Source organism: Pogoniulus pusillus, chromosome 43, assembly GCF_015220805.1.
Source record: "Pogoniulus pusillus isolate bPogPus1 chromosome 43, bPogPus1.pri, whole genome shotgun sequence".
NCBI classification, from domain to species: Eukaryota; Metazoa; Chordata; class Aves; order Piciformes; family Lybiidae; genus Pogoniulus; species Pogoniulus pusillus.
The window spans coordinates 2841781-2867453 of record NC_087306.1 but is presented as its reverse complement, the minus strand read 5'-3'; the positions used below and the strand labels follow the sequence as shown (position 1 = coordinate 2867453).

General features: G+C 64.4%; 2 protein-coding genes across 2 annotated transcripts in view; one reads left to right on the top strand and one right to left on the bottom strand.

Moving 5' to 3' along the window:
• Positions 1-6956: 6956 nt before the first annotated feature.
• ARNT (aryl hydrocarbon receptor nuclear translocator) lies at positions 6957-25587 on the bottom strand. Its single transcript, XM_064175948.1, has 15 exons — positions 25542-25587; positions 24644-24779; positions 24184-24269; positions 23576-23652; positions 22160-22294; positions 20175-20249; positions 18671-18822; positions 14756-14866; positions 14491-14569; positions 13568-13691; positions 12632-12731; positions 11892-12054; positions 10595-10754; positions 8875-9017; positions 6957-7137 (listed from the first exon to the last, which is right to left on the bottom strand). The coding sequence occupies exons 1-15, from the start codon at positions 25585-25587 to the stop codon at positions 7048-7050; spliced, it is 1677 nt and encodes a 558-aa protein (XP_064032018.1). The 3' UTR covers positions 6957-7047.
• A 5-nt stretch (positions 25588-25592) lies between these two features.
• The window catches only part of SETDB1 (SET domain bifurcated histone lysine methyltransferase 1), a 40371-nt gene continuing 40290 nt past the window's right edge, over positions 25593-25673 (top strand). The window contains 1 exon segment of the mRNA XM_064175947.1: positions 25593-25608. Within this exon segment, the coding sequence (XP_064032017.1) occupies positions 25593-25608 (16 nt within the window).

Sequence of the window (25673 nt, the reverse complement as noted above, 5' to 3'; positions counted from 1 at the left end):
GGCAGCAGGGGGAGGGCAGGGGGAGGGGAGGGGGAGGGGAGGGGGAGGGAGGGAGGCAGGAGGAGGAGGAGGAGGGAGGAGGAGGAGGAGGGGGCCCGGGGGGGGGCTGCAGCCTCCACGCGGTGCTGTGAGTCAGCCCCGCACGGGAACTGCCCTGGGGACATCCTCCTGCCCCACGCGAGGCCTCCTGCCCACGGGGCCAGGGCTGGAGGAGATCTCCTGCTCCAGATCCCAGCCTGGAGGTGATCTCCTGTGCCAGATCCCAGCCTGGAGGAGATCTCCTGTGCCAGATCCCAGCCTGGAGATCTTCTCCTGCTCCAGATCCCAGCCTGGAGATCTTCTCCTGTGCCAGATCCCAGCCTGGAGGTTATCTCCTGCTCCAGATCCCAGCCTGGAGGTGATCTCCTGTCCCAGATCCCAGCCTGGAGATCTTCTCCTGTGCCAGATCCCGGCCTGGAGATGTTCTCCTGCTCCAGATCCCAGCCTGGAGGTGATCTCCTGCTCCAGATCCCAGCCTGGAGATCTTCTCCTGTGCCAGATCCCAGCCTGGAGGTGATCTCCTGTCCCAGATCCCAGCCTGGAGGTGATCTCCTGCTCCAGATCCCAGCCTGGAGATCTTCTCCTGTGCCAGATCCCAGCCTGGAGGTGATCTCCTGTCCCAGATCCCAGCCTGGAGGTGATCTCCTGTGCCAGATCCCAGCCTGGAGGTGATCTCCTGTCCCAGATCCCAGCCTGGAGGTGCTCTCCTGCTCCAGATCCCAGCCTGGAGATGCTCTCCTGCTCCAGATCCCAGCCTGGAGGTGATCTCCTGTGCCAGATCCCACCCTTGAGATCTTCTCCTGCCCCCAGATCCCAGCCTGGAGATCATCTCCTGCTCCAGATCCCAGCCTGGAGATGCTCTCCTGAGCCAGATCCCACCCTTGAGATCTTCTCCTGCCCCCAGATCCCAGCCTGGAGATCTTCTCCTGCTCCAGGATCCTACCCTGGGCACATTTTCCTCCCCCAGGCTTGTGCCCCACAGATGTTCTCCTGCCCCAGAGCCCCCCCTGGGGACACCTCCTGGTGATGCTCTCCTGCCCAAGGGATCTTCTCCTGCCCCCAGATCCCAGCCTGGAGTTGCTCTCCTGCCCCAGATCCCCACTCTCAAGATCTTCTCCTGCTCCAGATCTACCCTTGAGATCCTCTCCTGCTCCAGATCTCAGTCAGGAGATCTTCTCCTGCCCCCAGATCCCACCTTGGATGTTTTCCTGCCCCAGATCCCAGCCTGAAGTTGTTCTCCTGCTCCATGGTCTTGCCCCAGGGATGTTCTCCTGCCCCAGAGCCCACTCTGAGCTCCCCTCCTGCCCCAGACCCCACTCAGAGCTCCCCTCCTGCCCCAGACCCCACTCTGAGCTCCCCTCCTGCCCCAGACCCCACTCAGAGCTCCCCTCCTGCCCCAGACCCCACTCAGAGCTCCTCTCCTGCCCCAGACCCCACTCTGAGCTCCCCTCCTGCCCCAGACCCCACTCAGAGCTCCCCTCCTGCCCCAGACCCCACTCAGAGCTCCTCTCCTGCCCCAAACCCCACTCTCAGCTCCCCTCCTGCCCCAAACCCCACTCTGAGCTCCTCTCCTGCCCCAGACCCCACTCTGAGCTCATCTCCTGCCCCAGACCCCACTCTGAGCTCCCCTCCTGCCCCAGACCCCACTCTGAGCTCCTCTCCTGCCCCAAACCCCACTCTGAGCTCATCTCCTGCCCCAGAGCTCCACTCTGAGCTCCCCTCCTGCCCCAGACCCCACTCAGAGCTCCCCTCCTGCCCCAGACCCCACTCTGAGCTCCTCTCCTGCCCCAAACCCCACTCTCAGCTCCCCTCCTGCCCCAAACCCCACTCTGAGCTCCTCTCCTGCCCCAGACCCCACACTCTGAGCTCATCTCCTGCCCCAGACCCCACTCTCAGCTCCCCTCCTGCCCCAAACCCCACTCTGAGCTCCTCTCCTGCCCCAAACCCCACCCTGAGCTCATCTCCTGCCCCAGAGCTCCACTCTGAGCTCCCCTCCTGCCCCAAACCCCACTCTCCGCTCCCCTCCTGCCCCAGACCCCACTCTGAGCTCCTCTCCTGCCCCAGACCCCACTCTGAGCTCCCCTCCTGCCCCAGACCCCACTCTGAGCTCCCCTCCTGCCCCAGACCCCACTCAGAGCTCCCCTCCTGCCCCAGACCCCACTCTCAGCTCCCCTCCTGCCCCAGACCCCACTCTGAGCTCCCCTCCTGCCCCAGACCCCACTCAGAGCTCCCCTCCTGCCCCAGACCCCACTCAGAGCTCCTCTCCTGCCCCAAACCCCACTCTCAGCTCCCCTCCTGCCCCAAACCCCACTCTGAGCTCCTCTCCTGCCCCAGACCCCACTCTGAGCTCATCTCCTGCCCCAGACCCCACTCTGAGCTCCCCTCCTGCCCCAGACCCCACTCTGAGCTCCTCTCCTGCCCCAAACCCCACTCTGAGCTCATCTCCTGCCCCAGAGCTCCACTCTGAGCTCCCCTCCTGCCCCAAACCCCACTCTCCGCTCCCCTCCTGCCCCAGACCCCACTCTGAGCTCCTCTCCTGCCCCAGACCTCACTCTCAGCTCCCCTCCTGCCCCAGACCCCACTCAGAGCTCCCCTCCTGCCCCAGACCCCACTCTGAGCTCCCCTCCTGCCCCAGACCCCACTCTCAGCTCCCCTCCTGCCCCAGACCCCACTCTCAGCTCCCCTCCTGCCCCAGCAGCCCACCCTGGCCCTGCCTCCTTGTCCCCAGCTGCTGCCCCAGGGCCCCCTCCTGCCTTTCATCCCCCAGCAGGGTCCCCCCCAGCCCCCAAAGTGCTTCAGCAGAGGCAGGCTCAGGCCCTGCCCAGCAGCTCAGGGCTGCTGTGTGCCAGCTGCAGCCCAGGCCAGGCCTTGCCTCTGCCCCTGATGCCCTTTGCCACCTCCCCTGAGCCCACTCCTGGGCTTGTCCCTGCCCCGGGGGCAGCAGCTGCAGGGGCAGAGGAGGTCAGAGGGTGACTGGCACAGGTCAGGTGGCTGCCTGGAAGGTCCCAGTGGCATCAGTGTCCTGTCCCAGACAGGCTGGGGACATCATCATCATCATCATCATCATCACCAGCCATGGGGCTGAGGAGGAAGTGAGCAGGGAGCAAGGGCTGGGAGCAGCAGCGCAGGGCTGGAGGCTTCTCTCAGCCCCACCCGAGTCACGCTGGCCCCGCAGGCTCCCACGCCCCCCCCCCCCCCCCCCCCCCCCCCGGGGATCCCCGGCCCCGGCTGAGGAGCAGGGAGGAGGCTGAAGGCAGGGGGGGAGGAAGGGGGAGGCTGAGTCAGCAGGGAGGCAGAGGCTGAGTCAGGCTGAGGCTCCGCAGCCGCTCACGGGGACCTGACTTGGCCACGCAGCAGCCAGCTGGGAGCACTGGGGGGAACTGGGAGCACTGGGATGGACTGGGAGCTCCAAGAGCCCTGAGCTGCACTGGGAGCACTGGGGTGGACTGGGAGCACTGGGATGGACTGGGAGCTCCAAGAGCACTGAGCTGCACTGGGAGCACTGGGGTGGACTGGGAGCTCCAAGAGCCCTGAGCTGCACTGGGGGCACTGGGATGGACTGGGAGCTCCAAGAGCACTGAGCTGCACTGGGAGCACTGGGGTGGACTGGGAGCTCCAAGAGCACTGAGCTGCACTGGGAGCACTGGGGTGGACTGGGAGCTCCAAGAGCCCTGAGCTGCACTGGGAGCACTGGGATGGACTGGGAGCACTGGGATGGACTGGGAGCTCCAAGAGCCCTGAGCTGCACTGGGGGCACTGGGATGGACTGGGAGCTCCAAGAGCACTGAGCTGCACTGGGAACACTGGGATGGACTGGGAGCTCCAAGAGCACTGAACTGCACTGGGAGCACTGGGGTGGACTGGGAGCTCCAAGAGCCCTGAGCTGCACTGGGAGCACTGGGATGTACTGGGAGCTCCAAGAGCCCTGGGATGGACTGGGAGCAAGGGACTGGTTTGGCAGCTCCAAGAGCCCTCAGTTCAACTGGGAGCACTGGGATGATCTGGGAGCTCCAAGAGCCCCAAGCTGCACTGGGAGCACTGGGATGGACTGGGAGCACTGATGTGAACTGGGAGCACTGGGCTGGACTGGGAGCACTGATGTGAACTGGGAGCACTGGGCTGGACTGGGAGCCCTGATGTGAACTGGGAGCACTGGGCTGGACTGGGAGCACTGATGTGAACTGGGAGCACTGGGCTGGACTGGGAGCCCTGATGTGAACTGGGAGCACTGGGCTGGACTGGGAGCACTGATGTGAACTGGGAGTGCTGGGCTGGACTGGGAGCCCTGAGGTGAACTGGGAGCACTGGGCTGGACTGGGAGCACTGGGCTGGACTGGGAGCCCTGAGGTGAACTGGGAGCCCTGATGTGAACTGGGAGCACTGGGCTGGACTGGGAGCCCTGAGGTGAACTGGGAGCACTGGGCTGGACTGGGAGCCCTGAGGTGAACTGGGAGCACTGGGCTGGACTGGGAGCCCTGATGAGAACTGGGAGCACTGGGCTGGACTGGGAGCCCTGATGAGAACTGGGAGCACTGGGCTGGACTGGGAGCCCTGATGAGAACTGGGAGCACTGGGCTGGACTGGGAGCCCTGATGAGAACTGGGAGCACTGGGCTGGACTGGGAGCCCTGATGAGAACTGGGAGCACTGGGCTGGACTGGGAGCCCTGATGAGAACTGGGAGCACTGGGCTGGACTGGGAGCACTGATGAGAACTGGGAGCACTGGGCTGGACTGGGAGCACTGATGAGAACTGGGAGCACTGGGCTGGACTGGGAGCACTGATGAGAACTGGGAGCACTGGGCTGGACTGGGAGCTGCATCCTCTCTGGCTGCAGGACTCAGAGCCAGGAGCGTGGAGACGCTGAGGAACTGCTGCAGCCCATGGCTGAGAGAGGGGGAGGAGGAGGAGGAGGGAGGGGAGGAGGGAGAGGAGGAGGAGGCGAGGAGGAGGAGGAGGCGAGGAGGAGGAGGAGGAAGAGGAGGAGGAGGAGGAGGAAGAGGAGGAGGAGGAGGAAGAGGAAGAGGAAGAGGAAGAGGAAGAGGAAGAGGAAGAGGAGGAGGAAGAGGAAGAGGGGAGAAGGGAGGGGAGGAGGGAGAAGAAGGAGGGGAGGAGAAGGAGAGGAGAAGAAGGAGGAGGAAGAGGAGGGCGAGGAGGAAGAGGAGAAGGGCGAGGAAGAATCAGGCAGCCTCCAGGGTTCCCTCCCGTGGCTGTGGCCTGAGGCTGGGTCCAAGGCTCCAATCCCTCTCCCCTCCCCTCCCCCTCTCCCTCCCTCCTCCTCCTCCCCAGTTCCCCCCCCAGGCCAGCAGCAGGATCGCTCCAGGCCCTTCCCAAGCAGCGCAGCTGTGCCCAGGCTGTGCCCAGGCTGTGCCCAACCTTTTCCTGTCCAGAGCGGACGTGGCAAGGGCAGGAGAGACCCCAAACTGCCCTCCCCCTCCCCCTCCCTCCCTGCACCTCCCCCTCCCCCCGGGAGGAGCTTCAGCAGCAGGCAGCAGCAGAGGCAAAGCCAAAGGCTCCGATCCGGGAGAGTGGAAAAAAAACTTCGATATAATTAATAGAGATATAAAAAATAAACCTCCTGCCCCCCCCCCCCGACCCCCCCCCGGCCCTCCCCCACCCTCCTCATCCTCCTCTGGGGGAAGGGGCAGAGAGCAGGGTGGGAGTGGAGACCTCCTCAGCCAGCCCCAACCCAGCCCTGGGGCTCCAAAGCCAAGGTGAGGACACAGCAAAGGCTCCTGCGGGGCACAGGAGGAGGTTTGGCTCCGACCCCCCCCCCCCCCCCACCCCGCGACCCTCTCCCCATTCCCCCCCCCCCCCCCCTTGGCCTGGGGAAGAAGAGGGGATGGGAATGGAGGTACCCACCCTGGGCTGCCAGGGTGGGTAACACCCCCCGGGCTGCCAGGGTGGGCACCACTGCCAGGATGGGTATCAACCCCAAGCTGCCAGGGTGGGCATCAACTCCAGGCTGCCAGGGTGGGCATCAACCCCCAAGCTGCCAGGGCAAGAACCACTCCCAAGCTGCCAGGGCAAGAACCACTCCCAAGCTGCCAGGGTGGGCACCAGCCCCCAGGCTGCCAGGGTGGGCACCAGCCCCTAGGCTGCCAGGGCAAGAACCACTCCCAGGCTGCCAGGGTGGGCACCAAGCCCTAGGCTGCCAGGGCAAGCATCACTGCCAGGGCAGGTGCCACCCCCAGGCTGCCAGGCTGATGTGTGGAGGACAAAGGTACAGAGGAGCTTTGGATGGCTTTGGAACTGTTCCCCTCTGCCCTCTCCCCTTGGCAGAGCCCTGGCAGAGCCCTGGCAGGGCAGCGTTGGCTTGGCAGAGGCCTCCCAACTCATTGCACAGTTCAGGAGCTGGGATCCAAACCCAGCCCCGGAGCAGAGGCTGGGCAGGGGCAGGCTGCAGGAGGTTGGTGCAGGGGCAGCACCCTCCAGGGTGATGCCAGCAAGGGGCAGAGGAGGTCTGGAGGCTGAGAAGCTTCTGCCCCTGCTTGAGATGTGTGGTTCAGAGCACAAAGAGGAGGCAGAGAAGGAGCCAAAGGCACCTCCTGAGCGTGGAGAGGCCACCTGGGAGCCCAGGCTGGATCCCTCCCCACCTGCTGAACGAGCCAGAGGCTGTGGGAGGATGAAACCTTCCAGCTGCTCCCACAGCATTCCAGACCTGGAATCTCCTGGAGAAGAGTTGCCCTCTGCCCTGACAGAAGAAGTGCCCCAAAGGCCTCTGCCTGTGCCCCCCTCTGGGGGCAGGTTTGGCTGCGGGAGGTTGGAGCAGTTGAGCAGTGGCTGAGATCCAAGGCTCGTAGGAGGCTTCCTGCAGAGGACAGAACTGCCCTGGGGCTGCTCACCACAGCCCTGGAGCTGCTCACCACGGCCCTGGGGCTGCTCACCACGGCCCTGGAGCTGCTCACCACGGCCCTGGAGCTGCTCACCACGGCCCTGGAGCTGCTCACCACGGCCCTGGAGCTGCTCACCACGGCCCTGGAGCTGCTCACCACGGCCCTGGGGCTGCTCACTCCGAGAAGGAAGGGAAGATGTTGAGCTCTGGGAACTCTTCGTTGTTGTAGTTGGGGCCTTGCTCCCCCAGCATGGTCAGCATGTCCTGAGAGGGGGCAAGGAGAGGCTCAGCAGCTGCCCTGGGGCACAGCTCCATAGCTGCCCCCAGGGGCACAGCTCCACAGCTCCCCTGGGGCACAGCTCCACAGCTCCCCTGGGGCACAGCTCCACAGCTCCCCTGGGGCACAGCTCCATAGCTGCCCCCAGGGGCACAGCTCCACAGCTCCCCTGGGGCACAGCTCCACAGCTGCCCCCAGGGGCACAGCTCCACAGCTGCCCTGGGGCACAGCTCCACAGCTGCTTTAGGGGCACAGCTCCACAGCTCCCCTGGGGCACAGCTCCACAGCTGCTTTAGGGGCACAGCTCCACAGCTGCTTTAGGGGCACAGCTCCACAGCTGCTTTGGGGGCACAGCTCTACAACTGCCCTGGCAACAGCTCCACAGCTCCCTGGGGCACAGCTCCACAGCTGCTTTAGGGGCACAGCTCCACAGTGCCCTGGGGCACAGCTCCACAGCTGCTCTGGGGCACAGCTCCACAGCTGCTCTGGGGCACAGCTCCACAGCTGCTTTAGGGGAACAGCTCCACAGTCCCCTGGGCACAGCTCCACAGCTCCCTGGGGCACAGCTCCACAGCTGCTTTAGGGGCACAGCTCCACAGCTGCCCTGGGGCACAGCTCCACAGATGCCCTGGGGCACAGCTCCACAGCTGCTTTAGGGGCACTGCTCCACAGCCCCCTAGGAAGAGCTCCACAGCCCCCCCAGGAACAGCTCCACAGCCCCCCCAGGGGCACAGCTCCACAGCCCCCCCAGGGGCACAGCTCCACAGCCCCCCCAGGGGCACAACCACCCCAAGGAGGCTGCAGGCTGGGGGCAGTGCCTGCAAAGTGCCCAGCAGAAAGTACCTGGGCAGGGTAGGGGCATGGGGATGGGGAAAGCAGCTGGAGGTAAGCCAAGGGGTGCCCAGGTGGGCAAGAAGGGCAGCAGCAGCCTGGGCTGGTGTGGGCAACAAGAGCAGGGCAGGGATTGTGCCCCTGGGCTGGGCACTGGGGAGGGCACAGCTGCAAGGCTGGGGGCAGGGTTGGGCTCCTCAGGGCCAGGAGGACATTGAGGAGCTGGAGCAGGGCACAGAGAAGGGCAAGGAAGGTGGGGGAGGGGCTGGAGAAGAGGCTGGGGAGGGGCAGCTGAGGGAGCTGGGGGTGGTGAGGCTGAGGAAGAGGAGGCTGAGGGAGGCCTCCTTGGCCTCTGCAGCTCCCTGAGAGGAGGCTGCAGCCAGGTGGGGGTTGGGCAGTGCCAGGCCCAGAGGAGATGCCCTCAGGCTGGCCCAGGGCAGGCTCAGCTTGGCCATGAGGCGCAATTTGTGCCCTGCAGGAGTGGTCAGGGCCTGGCATAGGCTGCCCAGGGGGGGAGGTGGTGCAGTGCCCACGGCTGGAGCTGCTCCAGACCCCTGTGCCCATGGCACTGTGCCCAGGCTGGGGCTGGGTTGGTGCTGGACTCAACCTTGGCTATTTCCTCCAACCCAACCAAGCTCTGAAATGCTCTGAGCTTGGCTGCTGCTGGTGGGAAGGGTCTGCAGGGCAGTGGGGCCTGGGGGGGAGGGGGGCAGCAGGAGGCTGAGGAAGAGGAGGCTGAGGAAGAGGAGGCTGAGGAAGAGGAGGCTGAGGGAGGCCTCCTTGGCCTCTACAGCTCCCAGAGAGGAGGTTGCAGCCAGGTGGGGGCTGGGCAGTGCTGCCAAGGCCCAGGGGAGATGCCCTCAGGCTGCCCTGGCACAAAAGCTTCCCCTTACCGAGAAGACCTCCGGCTGGCCCGGGGGTGCCTGCGGGACCTGCTCCTCGGCGCCGTGGTGCTGCCCCTGCCACTGCGGCCACAGCCCCACCCCTTCGGCTGCCCGCGGCGGGAACGCGGCCGGCGGCTGCGAGGCCTCTGCAGCTGCGGGCACGGAACGGGGTCAGGGGGGACAGAGACCGGGGACAGGGAACGGGAAAGAGACAGGGAACGGGACCGGGGCCGGGAAAGAGACAGGGAACGGGAACGGGGCCGGGAAAGAGACAGGGAACGGGAACGGGGCCGGGAAAGAGACAGGGAACGGGACCGGGGCCGGGAAAGAGACAGGGAACGGGAACGGGGCCGGGAAAGAGACAGGGAACGGGAACGGGGCGGGGAAAGAGACAGGGAACGGGACCGGGGCGGGGAAAGAGACAGGGAACGGGACCGGGGAGGGGAAAGAGACAGGGAACGGGAACGGGGCCGGGAAAGAGACAGGGAACGGGACCGGGGAGGGGAAAGAGACAGGGAACGGGACCGGGGAGGGGAAAGAGACAGGGAACGGGACCGGGGAGGGGAAAGAGACAGGGAACGGGACCGGGGCGGGGAAAGAGACAGGGAACGGGACCGGGGCCGGGAAAGAGACAGGGAACGGGAACGGGGCCGGGAAAGAGACAGGGAACGGGAACGGGGCGGGGAAAGAGACAGGGAACGGGACCGGGGCGGGGAAAGAGACAGGGAACGGGACCGGGGAGGGAAAGAGACAGGGAACGGGAACGGGGCCGGGAAAGAGACAGGGAACGGGACCGGGGAGGGGAAAGAGACAGGGAACGGGACCGGGGAGGGGAAAGAGACAGGGAACGGGACCGGGGAGGGGAAAGAGACAGGGAACGGGACCGGGGAGGGGAAAGAGACAGGGAACGGGACCGGGGAGGGGAAAGTGACAGGGAACGGGACCGGGGAGGGGACGGGCAGAGGCGGGGCCGAGAGCAGGGAGGGGAGAGGGCGGGGCCGGGAGGGGCGGGGGGCGTGGCCGAGGCGAGGGGCAGAGCGGGAGGCGGGGCCGGGACGAGGGGCGGGACGGCTGAGGGGCGTGGCCGAGGGGAGGGTCGGGTCGGGGGCGTGGCCGAGGGGAGGGCGGGGCCGGAACGGGGGTCGGGGCCGAGTGGTGCCGAGACCGGGGCCGGGGTGGGCCCAAAACCAGGGCGGGGCCAGGATGGGGGACGAGCCCGGGGCCGGGACGGGCGGGGCCAAGACCAGGGCGGGGCCAAGACCAGGGCGGGGCCAAGACCAGGGCGGGGCCAAGACCAGGGCGGGGCCAAGACCAGGGCGGGGCCGCGAGGGATGGACAGAAAAGGAGGTAGGAGAATGAGGAGGCCTGGGGGGGGGGGCAGGGGTCTGAGAGCTTCTATAGGGCAGGGGGAGCTGGCACAGGGGTGGCAGCCGCAGGCGGTGCCAGCCAACTGCCAGAGGCTCCAAGCTGCGGGGCAGAGCCAAGGCAGGGCAGTGCCAGGGGGGGGTTGAGGCCCCCAGGCAGCCTCGCTGGCTGCAGTGGTTTCAGAGCTGTGGTGGTGATGGCAGAGGGCATGATGCCAGCAGGAGGTTGCCCTCTCCCTGCCTGGGCACTCTCAGCACCAGCAAGGAGAGGGAGTCCCAGCAGGGCTCTGCCTGGTTGATGCCCACAGAGGACTCTGTGGCCCCTACCAAGCTCCCCAGTCCCCACCCCCGCCTCAAGGACTCACTGAAGCCTGGGCCACGGTTGGCCAGGTTGGGGTAGGGAGTCCCTGTGGGAGAAGCTGTGGAGCCAGGAGCTGCCATGGGGCTGAAGGAGGAGGAAGAGGAGGCCTGGAAGGTGCCCATGCTGAAGGCAGGAGGCCGAGGCTTCACCGTCTGGGCTGGCACCTGCTGGGAGGGGGCAAGGAAGGGCAGAGGAAGAGGAGGTTCAGGTCCCCTGCAGCTGGGTGAGAAGCTGCTGGAAAGGCCTCAAAAGAGGAGGCTGAGAGGCACCCAGCACCCCCTGAGGCACCCAGCACCCCCTGAGGGACCCCCTGAGGCACACCCTGCAGTACCCAGCACCCCTATAGCAGCCAGCACCCTTACAGCACCCCCTGAGGCACTCAGCACTCCTGCAGCACCCAGCACCCACTGCAGCACCCAGCACCCCTGCAGCACCCCCTGAGGCACCCCCTGAGGCACCCAGCACCCCTGCAGCACCCAGCACCCCTGCAGCACCCCCTGAGGCACTCCTTGAGGCACCCAGCACCCCCTGCAGCACCCCAACCTTGCCCCTGGGGCACAACCACCCCAAGGAGGCTCCAGACTGAATGCAGTGTTGGAAAGTGCCCAGCAGAAAGGCCCTGGGGGGGTTGGTGCCAGCAACTGGAGGTGAGGCAGGAGGTGCCCAGGTGGGCAAGAAGGGCAGCAGCAGCCTGGGCTGGTGTGGGCAACAAGAGCAGGGCAGGGATTGTGCCCCTGGGCTGGGCACTGGGGAGGGCACAGCTGCAAGGCTGGGGGCAGGGTTGGGCTGCTGAGTGCCAGGAGGGCATTAAGGAGCTGGAGCAGGGCACAGAGAAGGGCAAGGAAGGTGGGGGAGGGGCTGGAGAAGAGGCTGGGGAGGGGCAGCTGAGGGAGCTAGGGGTGGTGAGGCTGAGGAAGAGGAGGCTGAGGAAGGCCTCCTTGGCCTCTGCAGCTCCCTGAGAGGAGGCTGCAACCAGGTGGGGCTTGGGCAGTGCCAGGCCCAGAGGAGATGCCCTCAGGCTGCCCCAGGGCAGGCTCAGCTTGGCCATGAGGAGCAATTTGTGCCCTGCAGGAGCGGTCAGGGCCTGGCACAGGCTGCCCAGGAGGGAGGTGGTGCAGTGCCCAGGGCTGAAGCTGCTCCAGACCCCTGTGCCCATGGCACTGTGCCCAGGCTGGGGTCGGGTTGGTGTTGGACTTAACCTTGGAGGTCTTCTCCAACCCAACCGAGCTCTGAGATGCTCTGAGCTTGGCTGCTGCTGGTGGGAAGGGCCTGCAGGGCAGTGGGGGTGGGGCTGTGCCTACCTGGGGGGTGAAGCTTGGCCGTGCCCCCGGGGCCCAGCTGCTGCTGCTGACCTGGGCCGGGCTGGGGTGGCGAGAGAGCTGTGCCAGGATGCGACCTGCTGCCGAGGGCTGCTGCTGCTGCTGCTGCTGGAGGATGTTCACAGCTGGCACCATGCTGCTGCCCCTGCAACACACCACAGGCACTCAGCAGGCAGCCCCAGTGGGCACCAAAACCATCTGGACGAGTTCCTGGCACTAGAAAAGGTGGAGCAGCCTGGATGAGAAGGCAGTGCCAGGCCTGCTGCGGGCACAGCTGGCACAGAGCTGCTGGGTTTGGGGTGAAGGATCTGTACCCAGCTCAGCTCCTGGGCTCCAGGTGAAGCAGGAAGGGCAAGGAAGGTGGAGAAGGGCTTGGAGAAGAGGCTGGGGAGGAGCAGCTGAGGGAGCTGGGGGGGTGGTGAGGCTGGAGGAGGCTGAGGGGAGGCCTCATTGGCTGTGCCAGCTCTGTGCCAGCTCTGTGCCTCAGAGCTCTGCACCTCTGCACAGCAGCAGGCAGGGCAGCAGGAACCCTTCTCACTGCCACCCCTCTGAGCTGCCCACCCCTGGCTGAGCTCTCCCAGGCTCTGCCAGCTGGGCACACACCCATGGTCGGGCAGTGCCAGGCAGGGAGGGGCTGCTGCAGGAGACCACCCAGAGGAGGAACCAGCGCAGGGCAGAGGCAGAGGAGCCGAGGTGGGGGCAGGGCAGCTGAGGGAGCTCACCTGAAGCCCTCTGCAGGCCGCGCAGGGGTGAAGCTGTTTCCTTGCGGGAAGAGAGGCTGAGCCGCGGGCACGGAGCTGGCAGGGAGGGCTTTGCTCTGCTCTGTGGAGACAAAGGGCACAGGGGGCACTGGAGGGGGCACTGGAGGGGGCAGCAGCAGGGCAGGAGCCGCGTTTGGAGCTCCACTGCCTCTTCCTGCAGTGAGGTCTGTGGGGGCAGTGCTGGGAGCAGGCAGAGGCAGGAGCAGAGCCAGGGACACTTCGGTGCTCATCCAGCCCAGGGAAGGCTGCAAGGAGCTGAGTGGCACAACCAAAAATGCCAACCCAGCAGCCAAAGCAGCACTGCTGCTGCCACAGCACAGCCACAGCAAGGCCCTGGGGCCACGAGTGGCTTCGGGAAGAGCCAAGAGAGTTTGGACTGAAGGTGGAGCTGGAGCAGGGCAGGGATTGTGCCCCTGGGCTGGGCACTGGGGAGGGCACAGCTGCAAGGCTGGGGGCAGGGTTGGGGTCCTGAGTGCCAGGAGGGCATTGAGGAGCTGAAGCAGGACACAGAGAAGGGTGAGGAAGGTGGAGAAGAGGCTGTGGAGGGGCAGCTGAGGGAGGTGAGGCTGAGGAAGAGGCTGAGGGGAGGCCTCCTTGACCTCTGCAGCCAGGTGGGGGTTGGGCAGTGCCAGGCCCAGAGGAGATGCCCTCAGGCTGCCCCGGGGCAGGCTCAGCTTAGCCATGAGGAGCAATTTGTGCCCTGCAGGAGTGGTCAGGGCCTGGCCTAGGCTGCCCAAGGGGGAGGTGGTGCAGTGCCCATGGCTGGAGGTGCTCCAGACCCCTGTGCCCATGGCACTGTGCCCATGCCTTGATGCCAGACTGGATGCTCTCAGAGGGCATCTCCACTCCAGCCCACCCCACTGGAAGGCTCTCCATGGCCTCAGCCCTGCTGCCCACCTGTGCTGATGCCAGGGTACATCTCTGGGTAGCGAGGCTCCCGCTCCTGGCTGAAGATGCCCTCAGCCTTCTCCAGGCCCTTGCTGTGCTCAGGGCCAGCAGCTGGCACAGGCTGCACAGGAACCTGGCAGCAGGGAGAAGAGGAGCAGCAGTCAGAGAGGCCTGAGCTCAAAACAGGGCTGGTGGACAGCAGCACAAGGAGGTTTCTCCTGCACCTCTGCTCTGCCCTGCTGGGGCCACAGCTGCAGGGCTGGGGCCAGTGCTGGGCTGCTCAGGTCAGCAGGGCCAGGGAAGTGCTGGAGAGAGCCCAGCAGAGGCTGTGGGGGTGCTGAAGGGAGTGGAAGGGCTGATGGGGAAAGGCTGAGAGCCTGCAGAAGAGCAGCCCCAGAGGGGATCTGCTCCATGCTCAGGTCAACAGGGGCAGGGAAGTGCTGGAGAGAGCCCAGCAGAGGCTGTGGGGGTGCTGAAGGGAGTGGAAGAGCTGATGGGGAAAGGCTGAGAGCCTGCAGAGGAGCAGCCCCAGAGGGGATCTGCTCCATGCTCAGCAAGGGGGTGTAGGGGGCAAGAGGCTGGGGTTGGCATCTGCTGAGTAGTGCCCACAGCCAAGCCAAGGGTCACAAACTGGGGCCAAGGAGGTTCCATGTGAGCAGGAGGAGAAAGCTGTTTGGTGTGAGGGTGCTGGAGGCCTGGAGCAGGCTGCCCAGAGAGGTTGTGGAGTCTACTCTGGAGGCTTTCAAGCCTCACCTGGACGTGTCCCCTCTGTGTGCCCTGCCTTGGGTGCCCCTGCCCTGGACAGAACTGGGACTGGATGAGCTCCAGAGGTCCCTTCCAACCTCTCCCCAGTCACACAGTGCTGGGAAGAGCTTCTCAAGCCTGCAGGACAACAACCCAAGGAGTCCCTAACCCCCTCCAGATGATTCCACCTGTGAGTGGTCGTAGCCAGCCAGGCTCTCCCTCCCTGGCACCACTTCCAGCTCTGGCTGCTGCTGGGGCTGCTGCTGCCTGGAACAAGAGAAAGGTCTGTGAGAGGAGAAGAGGCTTCTGGAGCCAGGAGCAGAGATCCTCTGTGGTTACCACCAGAGCTTCATCAGCCCAGAGGAGTTTGATGGCTGCCAAGAGGAAGGTTTGGGTGAGAAGAGGCAGAGACAGCAAGAGAGGCAGGGCAAAGGGAGCTGAGCACCTCCTGACCTTGAGGGCAGCTGGGCTGTGCCCATCTCCAGGGGCAGGCTCACACTTTGCCCCAGCTGGGGCCTCTGCATGGAGTTGGAGAGGGCAGATCGAGACTCCTGGCTGGAGTTCCTGCAAAGCAAGAGGGAAAAGAGCAAAACCAGACCAAAAAAAGGAATAATAAAGGGAAAAACTCAACCCAGAGCCCTGCTGAAGCCCCCAACTAAGAGTCCTGCTCCAAACCCCCAACCCAGAGCCCTGCTGAAACCCCCAACCCCAGAGCTCTGCTCCAAACCCAACCCAGAGCTCTGCTCCAAACCCCCAACCCAGAGCTCTGCTCCAAACCCCCACCCCAGAGCTCTGCTCCAAACCCCCACCCCAGAGCTCTGCTCCAAACCCCCACCCCAGAGCTCTGCTCCAAACCCCCAACCCAGAGCTCTGCTCCAAACCCCCACCCCAGAGCCCTGCTGAAACCCCCACCCCAGAGCCCTGCTCCAAACCCCCAACCCAGAACCCTGCTCCAAACCCCCACCCCAGAGCCCTGCTCCAAACCCCCAACCCAGAACCCTGCTCCAAACCCCCACCCCAGAGCCCTGCTCCAAACCCACCCCAGAGCTCTGCTCCAAACCCCCAACCCAGAGCTCTGCTCCAAACCCCCACCCCAGAGCCCTGCTCCAAACCCCCACCCCAGAGCCCTGCTCCAAACCCCCACCCCAGAGCCCTGCTCCAAACCCCCACCCCAGAGCCCCCTGCCCAGGGCCAGCCTGGCATGGCAGGGTGAGAGCTGTGCCCCTGCTGAAGGTCTTGGAGTGCTGTGGGCTCAGCAAAGGGGCAGCTGGCACCCAGCAGCTGGCAGCCAAAGGGCTCTGCCCTCTCCCACTCAGCCCTGAGCCTGTCAGCAACCAACCCAAGCCAGGATCTGAGCCAGACCTGAGGCAGCCTCAAAGCACAGGCAAAGGTTGTGGGAAGCTAAAAGAGGCCTCCAGGTTTGGCACTCAGCTCTGGCAGACACTCCAGAGAGCTGGAGCCTGGGGGAGCCTCCTGGGAGCCCCAGTTTGAGGTGGGGAGCCCCAGTTTGAGGTGGGGAGCCCAAGATGCTGGTGGATTCCTCATGCCAGGAGTCAGTTCACTTTAACCTCCACCCCAGGGCAGGACTCCCAACCCAATCTGCTCTCCACAGCTCCTCCCCAAGCTGGAAGGCTGCAGAGATGCAGCTGCCTGCAGCCAGAGCTGCTCCTGCCCTGCCTGGATGTGTGAGGGGGGAGGAAGGAGCCCAAAGAGCAGCAGCAGCAGCAGCAGGAGGGCAGGAGCCAGAGCCTGCAGAGGCTCAGTGAGGGAGAGATGATCTCCTTGGGTCCCTTCCAATCCCTACCACCCTCTGAAGCCAGCAGGATTTGGCCCTGCCTCAACTCTTGGTGCTTCCTGCTGCAGCTGCAGGGGGGGCACTGGGAGCTGCCTGTGCCCTAGGGCCTGACCTCACCTCTCTGCTTCCCCCCCCCCACCCTCACCCAAAAGCTCTTCTTGCCTGGCTGGAGAGAGCTCTTCTGCTGTCTGCACTTCCCCATCCCAAGGGGTCTGAGCTGCTGCTCTGGTGGCAGAGGCCTGGAGCTCACTACAGGCAAGGGAGGGTGGCAAGAGGCAGCCAAGCTCTGCTCAGTGGTGCCCAGTGCCAGGCCAAGGGGCACAAACTGGAGCCCAGGAGGGCTCCATGTGAGCAGGAGGAGAAAGCTGTTTGGTGTGAGGGTGCTGGAGGCCTGGAGCAGGCAGCCCAGAGAGGCTGTGGAGTCTCCTCTGGAGGCTTTCAAGCCACCCTGTGGATGGGTGCCCTGCCCTGGGTGCCCTGCCCTGGGTGCCCCTGCTCAGGCACTGGATGAGCTCCACAGGTCCCTTCCAAGCCCTGCCACCACTCTCTGATTCCAGGGACAAAAAAGAAGGGTTTGGTTCCCAGCAGACAGCCCCTGTGTGGCACAGGGGTGGCACAGGGCGGGCACAGGAGGCCAAGGGTAAATCCCCAGAGAGGAAAGTGCCTGTGTGGCACAAGGGTGGCACAGGGTGGGCACAGGAGGCCAAGAGCTCCAGCCAAGGGCAAACTCCCAGAGGGGAAAGTGTCTGTGTGGCACAGGGGTGGCACAGGAGGCCAAGGGTAAATCCCCAGAGAGGAAAGTGCCTGTGTGGCATAGGGGTGGCACAGGGGGGGCACAGGGCGGGCACAGGAGGCCAAGGGCAAACCTGCCCAGTCTGAGCTCTGAGGTCAAACCCCCAGAGAGGAAAGTGTCTGTGTGGCACAAGGGTGGCACAGGGGTGGCACAATGGGCCAAGAGCTCCAGCCAAGGGCAAACTCCCAGAGGGAAAAGTGTCTGTGTGGCACAAGGGTGGCACAGGGGTGGCACAGGAGGCCAAGGGTAAATCCCCAGAGAGGAAAGTGTCTGTGTGGCACAGGGGTGGCACAGGGGTGGCACAGGAGGCCAAGGGCAAACCTGCCCAGTCTGAGCTCTGAGGGCAAACCCCCAGAGGGGAAAGTGTCTGTGTGGCACAAGGGTGGCACAGGGGGCCAAGAGCTCCAGCCAAGGGCAAACTCCCAGAGGGGAAAGTGTCTGTGTGGCACAGGGGATGGCACAGGGGTGGCACAGGAGGCCAAGGACAAACCTCTTCAGTCTGAGCTCTGAGGGCAAACCCCCAGAGAGGAAAGTGTCTGTGTGGCACAGGGGTGGCACAGGAGGCCAAGGGCAAACCTGCCCAGTCTGAGCTCTGAGGGCAAACCTGCCCAGTCTGAGCTCTGAGGGCAAACCCCCAGAGAGGAAAGTGTCTGTGTGGCACAAGGGTGGCACAGGGGTGGCACAATGGGCCAAGAGCTCCAGCCAAGGGCAAACTCCCAGAGGGAAAAGTGTCTGTGTGGCACAAGGGTGGCACAGGGGTGGCACAGGAGGCCAAGGGTAAATCCCCAGAGAGGAAAGTACCTGTGTGGCACAGGGGTGGCACAATGGGCCAAGAGCTCCAGCCAAGGGCAAACTCCCAGAGGGAAAAGTGTCTGTGTGGCACAAGGGTGGCACAGGGGTGGCACAGGAGGCCAAGGGTAAATCCCCAGAGAGGAAAGTACCTGTGTGGCACAGGGGTGGCACAGGGGTGGCACAGGAGGCCAAGGGCAAACCTGCCCAGTCTGAGCTCTGAGGGCAAACCCCCAGAGGGGAAAGTGTCTGTGTGGCACAAGGGTGGCACAGGGGTGGCACAGGGGGCCAAGAGCTCCAGCCAAGGGCAAACTCCCAGAGGGGAAAGTGTCTGTGTGGCACAGGGGATGGCACAGGGGTGGCACAGGAGGCCAAGGACAAACCTCTTCAGTCTGAGCTCTGAGGGCAAACCCCCAGAGAGGAAAGTGTCTGTGTGGCACAGGGGTGGCACAGGAGGCCAAGGGCAAACCTGCCCAGTCTGAGCTCTGAGGTCAAACCCCCAGAGAGGAAAGTGTCTGTGTGGCACAGGGGTGGCACAGGGCAGGCACAGGGGGCCAAGAGCTCCAGCCAAGGGCAAACCCCCAGAGGGGAAAGTGTCTGTGTGGCACAGGGGGGGCACAGGTGTGGCACAGGAGGCCAAGAGCTCCAGCTAAGGGCAAACCTCTTCAGTCTGAGCTCTGAGGGCAAACCCCCAGAGGGGGAAGTACCTGTGTGGCACAGGGAGGGCACAGGACGCCAAGGGCAAAGCCCCAGAGGGGAAAGTGCCTCCAGGAAGCTAAAAGCAGCAGTGCTGGAGCTGAGCTCTGGCAGCTGCCTGAAGAGCTCCTGACACCTCCTACCCCTGCAGTGGCAGCCACAGGCCTGGGGCAGAGCTGGGACTGAAGCCTGGCAAGGGACAGAGGCCAAAGCCGTCGGCGGCTGGGCCGAGGTGCCAAGGGGGCTGGATGAGCTGGCCCTGGGAGGGGCTGGCAGTGCCCTTGGCATGACCTACTTGACATTGGTGTTGGTGCAGATGATGTACTCAATCTCATCTGAGTAGGGGTTCTGGAAGGTGAAGGAGCTGGTCCTCATCCACAGCCATTCCCTGCTCTTGGAGCGGAAGCGGAACATGACCGACAGGACCTGGCCCTTTAGCTTCACCACCTGCAAAAGCAGCAATGCCATCAGCAGAGCCCAACCTGCCCACTGCTGCCACCCTCCCCAACCCCCACCCTCCCCCTGCCAAGGCAAAGCCCCCCCTGATGGCCCTCAAAACCCTGGTGCCAGAGCACAGCTGCCCCTCTGCCCCCTCCCCTGAGCGCCGAATGGGATGCGGGGAGGGCGCAGGGCAGCAGCAGCCTCTCTTGGGCCTCCACTGAGCTCTCTGCACTGGTGAGATGTATGAGAAAGCCTCCAGGAGGATGTAGCACATGCTGTTGGCTTCTGATTTTTCCAGCTGGCTGGACAAATGGATATGGAGCAGCTCCCCTGGGTTGGTTTGGAGTCATGAAAGAGCCAGGGGCAGCCTTACCTGCCCTGCACCAAGTCCAAGGCCCTCAGAAATAAGAGTAACGACAACAAGGGGCAAGCAAACCACCTCCAGCTCCACCTTCTGGGCCCTAGAGATGAACCAGGGTTTCAGCCACAGAAGCCTGGCACTGGTGTAGGCACTTTGTGGAGCCACAGCTCTGGGCCCTAAAAACCCAACTGCAGCAGCAGCAGCAGCAGCCAGAGGAGATTTCAGAGCTGCTTTGGGCTCTGCACCTTCCCAGCTCGGGGCACTCTCAGCTGCAGGTCCAGGGGAGCTTCTTCTGCCCCTCTGAGCAGGGACTGGGATCAGTTCTGGGCTCTCCAGTTCAGAAGGGACAGGGAAGTATTGGAGAGAGTCCAGCAGAGGCTGTGAGGATGCTGAGGGGACTGGAAGGAGGCTGAGGAGGGAAGGCTGAGCCCTGCCTGGGGCTGGGAGGCTGAGGAGGGAAGGCTAAGCCCTGCCTGGGGCTGGGAGGCTGAGGAGGGAAGGCTGAGCCCTGCCTGGGGCTGGGAGCCTGCAGGAGAGCAGCCCCAGAGGGGACCTGAGCAGTGGCTGCAGACGTCTGAGGGGTGGAGGGCAAGAAGCAGGGCCCAGGCTCTGCCCAGTGGTGCCCTGTGATAGGGCAAAGGGGCACAAAGTAGAATCCAGGAGGCTCCCACCTCAGCATGAGGAGAAACTTCTGTGCTGTGAGGGTGCTGCAGGCCTGGAGCAGGCTGCCCAGAGAGGTTGTGTGGAGTCTCCTTCTGTGGAGAGCTTTCAAGCCCCCCCCCCGGATATGTCCTTGTGTGGCCTGCCCTGGGCTGAGCTCCAGAGGTCCCTTTCTAACCCCAGCACTCTGTGTCTCTGGAGCTGTTTGCCACTGGGCAAAGGAGAAGCACTCAGGAGCTGCTTTATCCTCTTGGTTTTCCAGTCCATTCCAGTCAATCAGCAGGACAGATCCCATGGGAGCACTGCAGGCTGCCCAGGGGGGGCTGCAGTGCTTTACCTGCTGGAAGCTGTCTCGAAGCAGCTGCTGGTCCTCAGGGTGACAGAAATCCACAATGTCCTTCCCCAGCAGCTCCTGAGTGGAGAGAGATTGGAAGAGATGGACTCAGCTCATCCCCTTCCCCCCAAGGGCAGACTCTTCCAGTATAATCCCAGTTTGGACTGGTGCAGCCCCTCCCAAAGCAGCACCAGGCACAGCAAACAGCTGCTGCAGTTCAGAGAAGCACCAGAGAGGTTCCCCTCGCGTTTGATCTGCAGCTGGGGACAGGCAGAACCCACGGGAAATTGACAGGGGACACAAACCAGAGGCAGCTGAGCCCTGGAGCATCAAAGGCACCGGGGAAAGCAGATGGGAGAGCAACTGGGGCAGAAGAAAGAGGCCTGGGGTAGGTCCTGGAGGTGCTTTGAGCTGTTCTGGCAGGTCCTGTGCTTGGGTCACAACAACCCAAAGCAAGGCTGAAGGCTCAGGGCAGTGTGGCTGGAAAGCTGCCTGCAGAGAGGGAGCTGGGGGCTGCAATGGGCAAGCAGCTGAACAGGAGGCAGCAGTGCCCAGGGGGCAAAGAAAGCCACTGGCATCCTGCTGGCATCAGAAATGCTGTGCCCAGCAGGAGCAGGGAGGGGATTGTGCCCTGGTGCTCAGCCCTGGGGGAGGCCACAGCTCGAGTGCTCTGCCCAGCTTGGGGCAGCTCAGGGCAAGAGAGATGTGGAAGGGCTGGAGGAGGGCAGAGGAGAAGCAGGCCAGAGGAGGGCAGGGAGGCTGGGAAGGGGCAGAGGAGGGCAGGGAGGCTGGGAAGGGCCAGAGGAGGGCAGGGAGGCTGGGAAGGGCCAGAGGAGGGCAGGGAGGCTGGGAAGGGCCAGAGGAGGGCAGGGAGGCTGGGAAGGGCCAGAGGAGGGCAGGGGAGCTGGGAAGGGGCAGAGAATAAACCTGACAAAGTGAGACTGAAGCAGCTGGGGCTGGTTAGTGTGAGGAAGAGGAGGCTGAGGGCAGAGCTCAGGGCTCTCTGCAGCTACCTGGGGGGAGGCTGTGCAGAGGTTGGTGCTGCTCTCAGAGGGAATTAGTGAAGAAGAAGAGGGAAGAGCCTCAGGCTGCCCCTGGGCAGCTCCACCCCGGGGCTTGTCCCAGCACAGCTCAGGCACTGCAGGAGCTGCCCAGGGAGGGGCTGCAGTGCCCAGCCCTGGCTGTGCTTCAGTGCTTCGGAGGTGCTGCCTGGGGCCATGCTTTGGGCTGAGCCTTGCAGGGCTCTGGCTGGGACTCCGAGGGGCTGCTGCCCTGGGGCAGAGCTGCAGGCTTGGGGGGGGGCTGAAAGGACATCAGAAGGCAACTTCCTGCCCTCCTGCTGGGCCTGCCCAGCCTCTGCAGCAGCTCTGGGAGGAGCAAAGGCTGAGCCCTGGGGCTGAGAGCCTGCAGGAGAGCAGCCCCAGAGAGGCTCTGAGCTGAAGGGGTGGGGTGGGGGAGCAAGAGGCTGGGGCTGGCATCTTGGGAGTGGTGCCAAGGGGCAGCAAGTGGCAGCCAGGAGGAGCAGGGCAGGGACTGTGCCCCTGGGCTGGGCACTGGGGAGGGAAGAGCTGCAGTGCTGGGGGCAGGGTTGGGCTGCTGAGTGCCAGGAGGGCATTGAGGAGCTGGAGCAGGGCAGAGAAGGGCAAGGAAGGTGGGGAAGGGTCTGGAGAAGTTCTCAGTGCTCAGCAAGAGGCTGGGGCTGGCACCTTGGGAGTGGTGCCAAGGGGCACAAAGGAGGAGCAGGAGGAGAAAGTTGTTTGTTGTGAGGGTGCAGGAGGCTGGAGCAGGCTGCCCAGAGAGGCTGTGGAGCCTCCTGGTGTGCAGAGCTGCCAAGGCCTGCCCTGGGCACTGTGCTGCTGCCCTCCTGCTGGGCCTGCCCTGGGCACTGGAGCAGCTCTGTGATGCTAAAAGGCAGCCAGGTTCAAAGCAGCAGCAGGAGGAGGAGGAGAAGGAAGGAGGTTTGCAGGGAGGCTCCTCCCTGGGCTCACCTGGGGCTGGTAGCCGACGGTGGCCACGCAGCGGTGGTCGATGAAGGTGAAGATGCCCTCAGTGTTGTGCCTGGAGATGAACTCCGTGGGCTGGCAAACGTTGTTCATGTCTGTGCAGTTGGGGGAGCTGGTGACCTGCAGGGTAAGGCAGGGGCCAGGCTCAGCGAGGCTGCCCAGAGCTGCCCTGCCCTGCACAGAGCTGCCCTGCCCTGCACAGAGCTGCCCTGCCCTGGCCTCAGACAGACTTGAAAGCTCAACCTGAAGACAAGGAGCAGGAGATGGGCAGAGAGGAAGCTCTGCAGGCTCGGGCAGGGCAAGGGCAGGTCCTGCCCCTGGGCAGGACCAAGCCAGGGGAGGAGAGGATCTGCTGGGGAGCAGCTGCAGAGAGCAGGAGCTGGCAGTGGTGGGGGGCAACAGAGTGCCCAGGAGCCAGCAGGGTGCCCAGCAGCCAGCAGGGTGCCCCCCATGGCCAAGAAGCCCCCAAGGGTCTGCTGGGGGCAGGCAGCAGAGTGTGGGCAGCAGCAGGGCAAGGGTTAGGTTCTGCTGCCCCTCTGCTGTGCCCTGCTGAGGCCACCCCTGCAGTGCCAGGGCCAGCTCTGGGCTCCCCCCAGCTGCAGAGGGCCTGGGAGCTGCTGGGCAGAGTCCAGGGCAGGCTGGGAAGGTGCTGAGGGGCCTGGAGCAGCTCTGGGAGGAGCAAAGGCTGAGCCCTGGGGCTGAGAGCCTGCAGGAGAGCAGCCCCAGAGGGGCTCTGAGCTGAAGGGGCTGGGGGGAGGGCAAGAGGCTGGGGCTGGCACCTTGGGAGTGGTGCCAAGGGGCAGCAAGTGGCAGCCAGGAGGAGCAGGGCAGGGATTGTGCCCCTGGGCTGGGCACTGGGGAGGGCAGAGCTGCAGTGCTGGGGGCAGGGTTGGGCTGCTGAGTGCCAGGAGGGCATTGAGGAGCTGGAGCAGGGCACAGAGAAGGGCAAGGAAGGTGGGGAAGGGTCTAGAGAAGTTCTCAGTGCTCAGCAAGAGGCTGTGGGGGGCAGGAGGCTGGGGCTGGCACCTTGGGAGTGGTGCCAAGGGGCAGCAAGTGGCAGGCAGCAGGTTGTGTGTGAGCAGGAGGAGAAAGTTGTTTGTTGTGAGGGTGCAGGAGGCTGGAGCAGGCTGCCCAGAGAGGCTGTGGAGCCTCCTGGTGTGCAGAGCTGCCAAGGCCTGCCCTGGGCACTGTGCTGCTGGGCAAGCTGCTGGGGGTGCCCTGCTGGGGCTGGGGGGGGCAGGAGATGCTCTCCAGAGGGTCCCTGCTGGAGCTGGGGGAGGGGAGGGGCAGGAGATGCTCTCCAGAGGGTCCCTGCTGGAGCTGGGGCGGGGGAGGGGCAGGAGATGCTCTCCAGAGGTTTCTTCCCACCCAACCCCGCTGGGATTTGAGGATTTCACTCACCTGAAGCCTGCCAATAGCCACGAGGCAAAACTTGCTGCCTTGGCCAGCATCTGGATCATCATCAGGCAGTGAAACTCCTAAGAGGGAAGGGTCAGAAGGTTCCAGGCAGGTTAATGCAGGCCACAAAAGCTCCTTTCAGAGGACAGAGACAGCTCTGACCCCACTGCAGCTCTCCACCCTGCTCTGCATCCAATAACCTCTCCCATCAAGGCCTTTGGTCCATGAAGCAGTCTCCATCTCTCTCTCTCTCAGCACAAACTGGACTCTATCAGCTCCTGTGATCTCCTCCTCCTCCCCCAGGACCTTTGCTGGCCACAGACACCAATCCCTGCTCCTGCAGCTGCCCAAATCACAGTATCACAGTCACAGTCTCACCAAGGTTGGAAGAGACCTCACAGACCATCAAGTCCAACCCCTTACCACAGAGCTCAAGGCCAGACCATGGCACCAAGTGCCACGTCCAGTCCTGCCTTGAACTGCCCCACCTCAACCTTCAAACACCACACTTGGGAAGCATCTCCTGGCACTGCCAGCTTCAAAGAATGGACAACTTCAGCCCAGGAGCTCTTCAAAGAAGCCACAGCAGAGCTCTTCAGCCAAGCCCTCACCTGCAGGAGGCCAGGCCTTGATGTAGCCTGTGCAGTGCACCACCACGTAGTGGGGTTCGCCTTCCTTCGCCGTGCCGAGGCCGTTCCTGGGCACACAGAAAGGGTTCAGCAGGGAGGGGGACCTGCCCTGGGGAGCAACCACCCCAGGGAGCAGCACTAGGGAGGGGCTGGGAAGCAGCTCAGCACAGAGGAGGAGTTGGTGGACAAGAAGGTGCCCAAAAGGTGACCCCGTGGCCAAGAAAGCCTCAAGGGTGTGTTGGGGGCAGGCAGCAGAGTGTGGGGAGTAGGGCAAGGGAGGTTCTGCTGCTCCTCTCTGCTGTGCCCTGGAGTGCTGGGGCAAGGTCTGGGCTCCCTCCAGCTGCAGAGGGATTGGGAGCTGCTGGAGAAGAGTCCAGGAGAGGCTGGGAAGGTGCTGAGGGGGCTGGGGCCAAGGCCCAGCAGTGCTGCAGCTGCTCCTCACCTGCAGCGGTTCCGCATGAAGCTGAGGCGGTTCGCGGCCACAGGATCCACCGAGCTGGTGCCACACCTGCAGCAGCAGGCAAGGGTCAGCACCAGGGCACCCTGCCAGCCCTGCCCACAGCTGGCACCACGACCCCCTCAAGTGCCCCCACACTGAGAAGCCCTCAACTTGGCAGACATTTGGGGGACAAACTGAGTTGTTACTTGGAGCTGGATCCTCTACGAGTCTCGGAAGTGACCTTAGGAGAGGGCCAGGAAAGGTCTCTGGAGCTGAGCTGTGCTGAGGGTCAGGTCCCAGGTCCCTGCTCCCAGCCGCGGGGGGGGTGGGAGGAGGTGGGGGTTGGGCTCTTCTCTCCGGTATCAAGTGACAGGAGAGGAGCAGGGCAGGGATTGTGTCCCTGGGCTGGGCACTGAGCAGGCTGCACCTCCGCTCCTGGGGTCAGGTCTGGGCTGCTCGGTGCCAGAAGGGACTTTGAGCAGCTGGAGCAGAGCCAGGGAGGGGCAAGGAAGGTGGGGAAGGGTCTGGAGAAGAGCAGCTGAGGGAGCTGGGGGTGGTGAGGCTGAAGAGTGCAGTGAGTGAGGAGCTAAGGTTGCTCTGGGTGGGGCTGTGGGGACAGTGCAGGAAGCTTCAGGTGCAGGTTCAGATGCCACAGGGAGGACAGGACTGGGAACAGCCCAAAGCTGAGCAGAGACCCCCAGACATGGCAGGGTCCTTCAGGAGCCTTCAGGCTCCTCCAGCTCCAAGCCCCTGCCATGCCCAGGGACACCTCCACCAGCCCCAGGCTGCTCAAGGCCTCATCCTGCCTGGCCTGGGATACCTATAGGGAGGCAACAGCCACAGCCTCCTTGGGCAGCCTGTGCCAGGCTCTGCCCACCCTCTCTGTGAAGAGTTTTTCAACCCAACAGCATGGAACTCCTGAGGCTGCTCTGCCCCCTTGCCCCCATCACCTATGCCCCCTTGCCCCCGTCACCTCTGCCCCCTTGCCCCATCACCTCTGCCCACTTGCCCCATCACCTGTGCCCCCTTGCCC

Excerpts from the sequence above, each read along its gene's own strand:
- ARNT (XM_064175948.1), bottom strand. The coding sequence starts at position 25,587 with ATGGGGGCAAGGGGGCAGAGCAGCCTCAGGAGTTCCATGCTGTTGG. Across the intron at positions 18,823-20,174 it reads TTCGAGACAGCTTCCAGCAG|GTGGTGAAGCTAAAGGGCCA; the intron begins GTAAAGCACTGC and ends CTGCTTTTGCAG. Across the intron at positions 14,867-18,670 it reads TGCACCAACACCAATGTCAA|GAACTCCAGCCAGGAGTCTC; the intron begins GTAGGTCATGCC and ends CTTGCTTTGCAG.